Source organism: Gossypium raimondii, chromosome 2 (genome assembly GCF_025698545.1).
Source record: "Gossypium raimondii isolate GPD5lz chromosome 2, ASM2569854v1, whole genome shotgun sequence".
Classification (NCBI taxonomy): Eukaryota; Viridiplantae; Streptophyta; class Magnoliopsida; order Malvales; family Malvaceae; genus Gossypium; species Gossypium raimondii.
In genome coordinates, this window is record NC_068566.1 from 46,008,714 (window position 1) to 46,020,967 (window position 12,254).

Here is a 12,254-nt window from a genome sequence, read left to right on the forward strand (position 1 = left end):
TTTAAATAAAAAAAACCTAGTTCAACCGGTTCGTATCAATTTACAAATCAATGGTCTAATGCCTTCTTTCAAACCAATACCTCAACTAAGGGTCCATTTGATTGTAGGATTTGATTTTCCGGAAATTGTTTTCCAACTTGTCCAGTGTTTGTTTGGCGGAAAACATTTTTCATTTGGAAAATCAACTCCAAAACAAGGGAAAATGCCTTACAATTTTTGGGAAATTGTCTTACCGTTTCAATTTCCGTAAGACATTTTCCTAAAGCTCTCAGGCATTTTTGTAATTATTTACTATAACCTCCAAATATCCGATTGATATTAGAGTATGTTTGTACACTTGTAATTATTTACTATAACCTCTTGTAATTTTTAATTCTAAAAAATTATTAATTATTATAAGAATTTCTAGAGTAATACTCAAGAAAAAAATTTATTAAATCAAATTGCAATATATGTAAAAACAATTTAAACTATAAAAATTTATTAATATATATTAATATATGTAAAAACAACTTTTTCAAAAATATTTTTAGGAAATCTACCAAACAGCAGAAAGTATTTTACACAGATTCATCTAAACACCAGAAAATATTTTCTAGTAAATCATTTTACAGAAAAGTAAAACATTTTCCAGAAATCATTTTAGAGAAAATATTTTACTGGCAAACAAACGGACCCTAATTCTTAATCCAATTGACGGATTCAATAAAATTTAAACAACATAAAACAGCGTACCTTATAAGTTATCAGTTAATGTTTAAGATTAAATTGAATATCTAATCAAGATATACATAATTTACCCAACTATAGCTTTTACAAACACGACAAACGCCCCATTGGCATAGCTCTCCCATTTTTTTCCTTAAATTTTAATACACCAAAAATAAAATGGAACAAGTTAATGCTAGACTGCTAGTCCTATAAGAAATAACAAGCCCATTGGAAGTCACACCAACTATTCTATGTGTTTGAAGTATGGGGCTTCCACTGTTTCTGGAACCCATTTTGCGATGACCACCTTGGTCTAGATTCAGCCCTCTCTAGCCCATATCTCTATGAACCAAGCTGGAGCTGGGGTCAATGGACCAGGAGCCAGTAATGTAGAACCGTAGGTTACCTGTTGGATTGGATGGTCTATTTAATTTCACTGTTCGTTTTAATACATATGAGAATCATTCCAAGAGGGCAGGGCGTGCCTTTACTTACCACATGGGAGGGGTACCCTTAAATAGTGAGTGATTGATTATTGTACGAAAGAGATGTAAAACTAATCCAGTTTAAGGGAAGTTGTTAATTGTTTTTGAAAAATACTTTTGATAAGTACTGTAGGAAAGTGCTTTTGAAAAGTTTGGTTTAAATTTTGAGTGTTTAGCATTGCTGTCAAAAAGTACTTTTAAGAAATAAAATGTTTATTTTAGACATGTTATTATCAAGTAACAAATATGTATTTAAATAATATTTAAATTAGTTAATATTATTATATTTTAGTAATAATATAAAAAATTATTATAACTTGTTGTTAATATTTTAATATATAAAATATAAATTGTAAATATTTTAAGCAATAAATATTAATTATCTATCAAATTTAATTAGAATATATAAACTATATTTTAAATATTTAAATATTTGTAATTAGTATTTTAAAAAATATTTTTTTATTTTTAATTAATGATTTTAACACAATTGTAATTAAACACCGAGAAAAAAAGAAAAATACTATGTTATTTGAGGGGTGAAAAAGTAATTAAGCACTAAAAGTACTTTTGGAAGAAGAAAATCTAAAATTTTTAGCTTCTCCTTTTCAGCTCCTTTTCAGAAGTGCTAAAATCTGAAAAGCTAAAAATTTCAGCCAAAAGCAACTTGTTCTTCACAGCATTTCTTTTAAAAGTGCTTTTGGAGTTAGAAGTGCTTTTTTTAAGTAATGAAGAACTGGCTCTAATTCTACAACAGCCTGAGTTAGAGCCAAGCATTGCCCTTGTTTCTGGTACTTCACTTACCAATAAATGCTTAAATACATGATCAAAAGTCAGAAATCATAACAATTGTTTAAAAAAAAAAACCATATTTTTCTTATCTCAAGAACATGTCAAACATTTTTTAGAATCAATTTTTTACCATAAGTGAAATTTAATTCAATATTACCATAACTTAGGGCATTGGAGGTATGAGAGTTACCAAGCAATATTTTTTCTTTCTATATCAAATAAATAATATGTTTTAAACTAAGCTTTATTATAGCAGATATGTCAAATAGTGTTGGTTCCAAATTTCATAGCACTAAAGTGGCTTTTTAGCTACATTAACTTATTAAAGAAGTTTATATTTTTAGAGATAACTTGCATAAAATTCAAAATATCTTTTCAAAATATCTTTTGTTGTAGAATATTTTTCGGTCGAGAAAATTCTCTAACAATTACTGAATATTTTTGTTGAATAAAATCTTTTATTATTTTTGAAAATCGTCACTACTATTTTACCTTTTTGTCCCTTCCAAAAATAATATAAATAGCAGTTTATTCTACTTAATTTTCACAACACAGAAAAATAAGAAACCTCAATTCTCTCTTTTCTCTCCCGTTCTTGCTCTCTAAAAAATTTTGGTGTTTTGCTAAATTACATTAGTGCGGTATTCTATCTAGGAGATTGGGTTTTAAGTAGGACCGTCTGTGACTCCTCCAATTTTTTCTTGGAATTGAACCTAGTGTGGTTTACCCAAGTTTATTCCAATTTATTTCTCGACTTTATGAGAAGAGCAATCCTTTTGAGCTCCATCTTCTTCATTCGGGTGTACGAATTTGGAAGTACTGTGTTAACCTTAGGGAGTGACGTCTATTTTCGATTACACCGATCAAGACGAAATTACTTTTAAAACAATAATTATCTCACAACACAATGATTACTTTATTTATTTACGCTTAGCTTAATTTCCTGCCAGTACTACATAACACTAATAATAATTTTTTTATTAATTTATTTTTTCTCAAATTAACTTGATCCAAGTTATTTTCCAAAGATTTTATTTCTGTTCGATTTTTTTATTACTCAATGTTGCACTGTTATAAATGTGTGGCATGGTATCATTACAAGAAACAAAATTTACCTTTGAAGTATCTACAACATTTAAGTCAAGTAAATTGTTTTGATTTTGTTTGTAGAGTAAGACCCTTTAATTGTTTCCTACAATTGACCAATTTGTTAATAATGGTGAAGATTCTCATTTGTTCATGAATAATTATTCCTTCACGTATAGATCAGGACTTATTTCTATATTTTCCGCCATTTAAATCTAAAATAACAGCTACAAGCTTACTTTTTGTATCCAAATCTTTGCTAAAAAGTACGTACAATCAAAATAATCATAAAAATTATGGAAAAAGGAATTGAGTAAATTTTTTTTACAGCGGTGATTATCCTTTTCACTTTTTTTTTTTATATTCTTTCTATGCTTATATTTCTCTTCATCGATCATATCTTCAGTATTTTCTCTTCACTAAATATATGAAACATTCAGATTTTTTCTACGATCTTTTATTTGTGTAATGAAAGCAAAAAGGACTGTTTAAATAACTGACTTAAGTAGTTTTGGATAGGCTTTTAAAGACGTTGCTATAAGGAAAATAATCTTAAATGTTGTGAGATACATCTTTTGGATATGAGAATATAACCAATTTGTTACTATTAGGCTAACATAACTCTAACCGTTGAAATACAGTTGTAAAGATTGAGGTACCTACCAGGCTGCTCTTTTGAGATGATAATTACATGTGCAAAGAGGTTGTATTGCCCTCCCAATCTCATAAGAGTTAAACTTTAGATTTTAAAACTTAAAATTTTTAAAATCAAATATTTATTAAAAAACATGAGAACCTTTTTCCCCATCTTTTCTTCTTTCCTATTAAACATAACTATAAAAAGAAAAATTATGCATTTTCATATTTATATCCTTTCGATTTTTCATCTTTCACCTCTAACAAGCAATATATTAATTTACACATACTCAAAATTCAGAATCTCCACATTCGCGAACTCCACCTTCCCTAAATGATAATCTTAAAAACATTTTTTTATCCATATTTGTCAGTGAAGAATCATGGACAAAACATATGGTTTTCCTATCTCTAATATTATTTAAAACATTTGTACATTTAAAAAAAAAAAAATTGGGTTAACTATGCTTGGTTAAGGCATCAATGTAATCTAGACTCTAGAGCCATTTAACACCGTCAATTGAAGAGCTCATTTCAAAGATGTGGTCCCTTTCACACCCACTGACCTACACCACCACATTTCGCATTTAAACAATTCAACTCAAACACATATTTATTAAAGAAATCTAGCATCCAATAGTGCGCCACCACTTGGCTCAATCTACTAGGAAAAAAGAACTAAAAAAAGTAAAATGAAGGTTAAAATATGTTATTAGTCCCTGTACTTTGATAAAAATCTATGATTTAGTCCTTGCACTTAAAAAAGGTTAAAACTAAAGTCTTCCTCACAGTTCGATCATTAAAATCATAAGTATTTTCTGTTTAAGTTGAGAAATTTGGATTGAAACAATCAACAAAGATAATAATTGAATTAGGATTAGGACTAAATCTGAAAGTGGGTTAAAGTACAAGTACTAAGAGCATGTTTTAAGAAAGAAAAAGGAGGCCCTCCGAGAGCCTAAATCCATCAACCAAACAAAGAGCAGCCACGTGAAAGTCCAGCCTAACAACTGATAACACTCCAACGAATGAAGTGTCAACTCCTATTGGTTGTTTCCCTCTGCCAGTTGTACGGAAAATGCAGACGTGTCCCCCGTAACTTGTACGGTCCCACCGTTAATGAATATTTTTTAAAATCGCGTCCGGTGAGTGTCCGGTTCTTGCATGCAACCGACAGAAATGTTCCGTGTCTTTCCCAGTTTTTATATAACACGCTTGGCCACTGCTACTATCAGCGGACACCGGGCATGGAGGTTGTCGGTAAAACAAGACAGGTGTCATAAACTTACATCATGTAGCATACATTTCTGGTGCAACCACTTTCACCACTTATGGAATCAACAAATGTTTATTATCTGGTTATTCTTTTTCTGGGAATGTGCCTCTTTCCTTCTAGTTTTACCAAAAGAAGAAAGAGATTAGGTTCTTCACTTCCAACAAAACTTTGTCCGCTACTTTATATATTTTCCGTTTTTATTTACAAATAGAGCTTTCAAAGGAGAGTCTTTTAGGTAAACTGATTGGTCAATTCATTTCTTCTCCTCTGCAAAAACTAGGGTTTCTGTTGTATTGTAAAAAAATCCCCAGCAAATCTTGTTCTTCTGCATAAACTAGAGCTCGAGGAAGGTTTTTTTTTTTTGAAGTTCCTTAATTTGATTAGATTTTTCAGTTAATCCCTTTCAATTTCTGGAAACCCTTTTTTCTGTATATAGTTATTTCCTAGGATTCAATCAATTTACCCTCTTTATTTTTTGGGATTTTGGTTGTAGGATAAAAGAGAATATGGTGAGAGGGAAAACACAGATGAAGAGAATAGAAAATGCAGCAAGCAGGCAAGTGACGTTTTCAAAGAGAAGAAATGGATTACTCAAAAAGGCTTTTGAGTTATCAGTGCTTTGTGATGCTGAAGTTGCACTTATTATCTTCTCTACCAGGGGGAAACTCTACGAGTTTTCTAGTGCTAGGTGCGTTCTTCTTCATTTACAACGTACTTAAGTATCAGTATATGGTTATTATATTTATTTATGTTAATTAAATCTAGGAAGATATGGATAAGCTTTGGTGAATTAGACGTGGACTTGTTTCTTGATTACGGAACCCCCTTTACTAGGCTAGCACCATGTATAGGCAAGTACTATGAGTACATTGCTTATTTCAGGCTTTGTAGCAGAAGGTACCTGGTCTTTGACTGTCTTGTTTTTGGTTTATTGAAACCAAACCTAACCAGGTACCTGGTGGGCTTTTCCTTGTTAGTTGATGTTCATGTTCAAAGTAAATCCTGAGAGAGAAAGAGAGATGAACTAAAGTCATGGTCTTTAGGGTTAAAATATACTCAGGATGGTTACTGTTTACTATTTAGTCATATGGAAACTGACTTACCCTAAGCTGTAGCTTTGAAACAATTATAGCTAGCTGATTTTATGAGAAGATTTATAGTTTGATTCTGCCTATCTCATAAAAACTTGAATTGATAGATGAATAGATGTTGAGTGAAGTGATAACCTATATTACATTTTAAAAATAGAATATTATTGAAAGAGATAGATACAAACTTCAAATATAATATTAACAGTAAATTTGATAAAAAAATATATAAAAATCATAAAAACTTCTGAGTTTTAAACCAAAAGAGAAAGGGCAAATGTTAAGTTGAAATTAGAAACCTGTTGATTGTTTACCCGGGGGGGCCTCTGAGCAGCAACTGAGTTTGTACTTTGCATTTCGTGTTTAAATGGTTTAAATTTTCTTATAAATTACAAGAGAAATAATTTACTTTTCTCACAAGGTACATCCACTATCTTGGTTTTAGCGTTACCAACAATCGTGGTTGTTTTGAGACCTCATGATTAATTAAAACTAATGAGTAAAAACCGTCAATAATTGAGGTTTTTTATATGATAGAATATGTTTTTGTTGCTGTTATATCATCCATAAAAGTTAAATTTTTTTTATGTTAATTTTAAAATTTAATTTTTAAATACAATATATCTTATTACTACATTTAATTTATTGGTATTTATACAACCATTTGACAGAGAACATCTAATAAGCTCAGGACTGATCTTGCACATGGCTTTCTAGAGATATTCTAAAGTTTTAGAAGCATCACTTGTCATCCTGTTGAAGCCTTATTGAGGATGAGCCTTAGATTGTTATAGCATTCACCATTTTACATGAAATCATCACTCTTACGAGCTTGAAATTCCTAGATATAAACATAAATAAAACTTCACAAATTTAATGTCGAAATTCGAGTCTCATCCATATTTTTGTTTCACTTATTAAAAAAAAGTTATAGGTTAAGTCTTCCGGTTTGAGATTAGCCAAGATTTAGTGGAGCTACCAGCTTTAGATATGTGGGAACTTGTTTCACGTTGTACTTATCATATGATATTTTGTTCCCAATGAATGAAGGAAAAAGTATACATAAAAACTCAGTAGTTGCAATGCATTTTCTTATATATCTCTATGAATGAACTCTGAACTTGCCATATAAAAGTTTGCAGAAGTCTATTATTGTTTTGAGGGGAAAAAACGGTCAATAAAGAAATTTTTGAAGATCAGTTGTCGGTTATTTTCTCCAAACTATATATGATATTACACTCAGGAATGCAAACCTTACTTCTGTGTAGTATATTGATGGACATTGGTTATATATGTGTGTGTATCAAAGCTTAGTTTAGCTTTGCAACAATTGCCATGGTGATGATGCCCAAAACCACTACCCTCCCAAAGCAATAGGAAGATTAGCCCCAAGTTTGAGGTATATATATATATATGTATGTATGTATTAAAGCACTACTGTGTAATTCCATGAAAAACATAGAGAAAGATGGTCCAAAAGGAATATTTGAAACCAAAAAAAAAAAAAACAAAAGATTCTAGCTGGAAAGATTGTTTCGAAGATAATGCAGTGCTTTAGTCTAGGCATGCATCAGACAATTTATTTTTCTTTACTAAATCCAAAGTATTTAGCCCTTTTTTGTTGATGTTGTTTTCAATATAAAACACTTTTTAACATGATTCTAGGAAGAAATGTGGGTTTTCCCTATTCAACTTGTATATGATAGAGATGGAGGTTTATCTTTGACAATGGAGGAGTTTTAGATTCCTCACAAATTGTCATCTATTTGTTTGAAAATTGATATTTTCAGGTGATTGGACGATTCTGTGTAATATTTTTATTATTTAATAAAATTTTCAAAAAAATTACTATTTTAAAATAAAATGATATCTTATAATATATATATATATGAGCTGATGGTTACATATAAAAGTTGACAAATACCCTTATTTAATAAATTGTACTAACTATATTAATAAATTATTATATGATTAAATAAAATTGACATATGTTTAATAATATTAAAATTTTAATATTTGAGATTAAAATTTTAATATTTTTAAATATTTTAAAATTAAAATAAATATTATAATAATATTTGATTTATTTGAATTAATTTTATATAAAAATCAACTTATTATTCTTTTCCAAAAAATCACTTAATGCTTTTTATGAAACAAACAAACTTTATTCACTTAATTTTTGTTGACCAAATTATTTTATTTAAAATCAAAATGCAAAAACATTTTTGTAATTTACTTTTCATAAAATAAACAAACCTTAGTCTTACAATTTTATTTTAATCTTCCACATTGAAAGATAAGTACTTTGATATGCCATATTTGACTTGTGTGCTTGGTGGATAAAAATTAGAGAGATGGGAGGAAAGAGTGGAAAAATGAAAAAAATAATTATTAAACAGAATAAATGCAAAAGAGCTGGTTCACTTCATAATTCATATTGAATCTAAGCATCGTCTCTTTAGCTTTGTTTGGTAAAGTGAAATAAATCGAAAATATAGAAAGATGAAAATATAAATTTTCTTTTCATAGGTTTGCTTGGTACGAAAGATTGAAATTTTGAAAGAAAATTTAAATTTCTTTTCATCAATTGCTTGATAGAGTTGAAAAGTAAAAGTAAAGAAAATAAAATAGTTGAAAAACGCATAATTTTGAACTGACATGCCCCACTCTGTTATTTTCTCTCTCGTCGTTCCAATTTGGAAGGATTATTTTTTATACATTAAGATAGAAAATGATATATCTCTTATTTTCTTCTCTCACTTTTTTTCTTTATCAGGGCACATTTCAATTTTTTTTTCCATTTTTTTGGATCAACAATAAAATTGATTTCTATGGGATCAAAAGCAATTGCGACAATGAGATTAATTAAAATGTAGCTTAATTTTTTACTTTTTAGAAGTTCATCATTCATGGCATGGGTGCATGCACTTGCAGGAATATGGTTGAATGGCCTTAATCTTATATCAGCTGCAAACTGTTTTTGCCTTTATAAATGTCTTGACGCCATTCTTGGAACTTCAAGTTCTTCAAATAGAACTCACTTTTGCCTTCTAAAGCAACAATTAGCATCATTATGCATTCATTCATTATTGTTCACTAATTTGTGGTGTGTTTGGAGATGATATGTCAGCATGAGCAAAACCATAGAGCGGTATGAGAAGAGAGAGAAGGATAATACTGGAATCAACAACAAATTAGCTGCAGTAGACCAAAATACGCAGGTACCTTAACTCTGCGCTTACTTTTGCATTGATTGTTGTAATTAAGCCAATCTCCACTAATTAAATATTAATCTAGCCGATTGAGTCTTAGTTTGATTGGTATAATTATTGTTGCTAATGTAGGAGTACGTGTGTTCGAGTGCGTTGAAGCGCATTATTTTCCTATTTATGGGTTACAGAGGAGCTATGAGTAATTCTAGACATTTTATATAAAAAACATATATAATCAGAACTTATAATGAAATTGTTAAAATATATATATTAATTTACTACAAATTATCCACGATATCAATTATTTTTTAAAACAAATGTATCAATTAAATCTTATAGAATGGCCAAAAAATAAAATCTTGTAGACTTTAATGATAGAAGATTTTATATATATAATTCTGATTTCAAATTATTCCTAAGCAAAATGAATAACTCTTAGAGAAATGGTCAAAGCTCCTCTATCGACACTCAAAATCCAACATTATCCTTGTATTGTTATTTGCTCCCTATGAGCCTCTTGGCACTCAAAAACTAAGCTCAAACCTTGGCATGGTTGAACCCTCAACATTTGGTTTATTGCTGATAGGATGTTCACCTCATTCTCAAGACAGGGTTTATTTGTCTAAATTTAAGTGTTTGTGTATGTACGCTTGAGTTTGAGATTGTACTTTCTTGATATTATTATCCCCTCTCTATATTGATACCTAAAACATAACGCTCAATTATTATCCCATCGTATTATAGTTGTGTGAAAAAAATTATCTAAGAAATTTTTAATGTGGTTGCTTTATTCTAATTTTGCAACACTTTGCAAATATAGATGAAATTTGGATTTTTTCAACCTTTCATTTGTTCTTCATAAATACAAAGATGTTTTAGTACATGTCATTGAATGCATATATATATATATATATATACACTTATTTAGGCTCCTCCTATGAACTAGTATGAAGCATTATTATTATTATTATTATTGCAAAGTATGAAGCATTGATCGTTTTCTTTTTAGTGATACGCCTATTTGTTGATCGCTTGCTTACCATTCAACAACTAACGATCATTGAACTTGTGCATGAAGAATGAGAAGGAAGATGCTCAAAGCATGGCAAAGAAGATTGAATTACTCGAAAATTCTAAACAGTTAAGTCCTTAGCTTTCAAACTCGCATGCATGATGAACACGGTTTAACTCGGTTGATCCAATTGAGTTAGGAGAAAAGTTGAAAATTTTATATTGAGAGACTAGAATTGAATTACAAATTTTTGGGACTAAAAACTAATTTTATAATTTTTGGGGAGACTAAAGTAAAATTTTGTGTTGAATTGAATACAGAAAACTATTGGGAAATGGATTGGAACCATGTTCTCTTAACGAGCTAAATCAGTTGGAAACCAATTTGGAACGAAGCTTAAGCAGGATAAGGGAAAGAAAGGTACATTATATATATATATATATATATATATATATATACATATATATATAAGAAAAATTCATCTAGTGGTGATATGTATAACACTTGGTTTTGCTATGTTCAGAATCTCTTATTTCGCCAGCAGATTGAGAAGCTAAAGCAAGAGGTAAATCACTGAATTTTGTAAGGGTTAAATCACTTTTGTTCTAAATTTGGTAACGTTTTTTGTTCACGTTAGTTCCGAACATGACAATTATTCCTACATTAAGGTTTAAATTTTTTATGTCCAAATTAGTCCCTTAATTTGGTAATTGCTCCTACATTGAGGCATATATTTGTTTTTGGTTCAAGTTTGTCCTTAAACTTGACAATTGTTCTCATATTAGGGTCTAAACTTTTTTTATCCAAGTTAATCCCTAAATTTGACAATTGTTACCACATTGGGAGCTTGAACTTTTTTTAGTCCAAGTTAGCCCCTAATATTTCCTTAAAAACTCTAGAGTTCAGGCTCCAATGGGGAAACAATTGCCAAGTTCAAGTCCTAATATGGAAACAATTGTCAAGTTTGAGGACTAACTTGGAAAAAAATATTTCAGTCTCAATGTGAGAACAATTGCCTAGCTCAAGTCTCAATATGGAAACAATTATCCAAATCATGGACTAACTTGAAAAAAAAGTTTAGGCCTCAATGTAAGAGTTGTTACCAAGTTTAGACTCCAAATAATTCTTAACCCTTTTTGTGAATGATATATTAGTATTTTTTTTTTTAACTTTGAACATGCGATTATTAATGCTTGGTTAAACATTTAGGAGAAACGTCTCGAGGAAGAAAATGCTAATCTGCGACAAACGGTATGTATAGTGTTTATATTTGATATACTGATAACGAATTTGATTGCATTAAATATATATATGTACTTATTTTTATCAATTAATATAATAATTGATTTTGATTATTGATTTTATTTTATTTTTTATATCAGTGTGGGATGAAACCATCACCATGGTCAACCAGCACAGAGGAGGAGACGATGGAGGTGGAGACGGAATTATTTATCGGACCACCGGAGAGAAGAAGGATCCAAAACCCTTAATGTGTCAAATAATATTTAATAATTTTAGTACTTTGATTCAAAACCTTGAGAAGTAATTGTGAATATGGTTATGTATAGTTGATATAACTAAATAAGGCTGGAACTATAGAAATCATTGTGTGATTTATGATAAGACCTAATGTGTGGAAGAGATGTTAGCCGGAGATTATTTTTAGTTGTACCATTAATTAGACTGCAAATTTGATGATGTATAAATAAGACTCTGTCACTAGGAAATCACTTTTGGATAGTTAGTACATTTATATCTACGGTAACGGTGGTGATAAAATTAAATACTATAACGGTATTGTAGTGTGAGATAAAAAACAATAAAAAAACGAAACATGTTATATGGAAAGTAAATGTCCATCCAAAAGAACTTTTAACATGTTTCATAAGCTTTCCAACTATCCATGAGACGAGGATGGTTTAGTAGAAATAATAGATTTAAATTTGTAAA

General features: G+C 29.7%; 1 protein-coding gene across 4 annotated transcripts; it reads left to right on the plus strand.

Moving 5' to 3' along the window:
- Nucleotides 1–4,820: 4,820 nt before the first annotated feature.
- Nucleotides 4,821–12,031, plus strand: LOC105789171 (agamous-like MADS-box protein AGL19). 4 transcript variants are annotated; one of them, XM_012616431.2, is made up of 8 exons: nt 4,821–4,984; nt 5,480–5,674; nt 9,208–9,298; nt 10,368–10,429; nt 10,622–10,721; nt 10,825–10,866; nt 11,511–11,552; nt 11,684–12,031. In XM_012616431.2, exons 1-8 carry the CDS (start codon nt 4,875–4,877, stop codon nt 11,792–11,794), a joined length of 753 nt encoding a protein of 250 aa, XP_012471885.2. In that variant the 5' UTR covers nt 4,821–4,874; the 3' UTR covers nt 11,795–12,031. The 4 variants fall into 4 exon arrangements, with proteins under 4 accessions (XP_012471885.2, XP_012471887.1, XP_012471886.1 ...); XM_012616433.2 differs by lacking the exon at nt 4,821–4,984 and adding an exon at nt 5,062–5,221; XM_012616432.2 differs by lacking the exon at nt 4,821–4,984 and adding an exon at nt 5,065–5,336.
- Nucleotides 12,032–12,254: the final 223 nt, after the last annotated feature.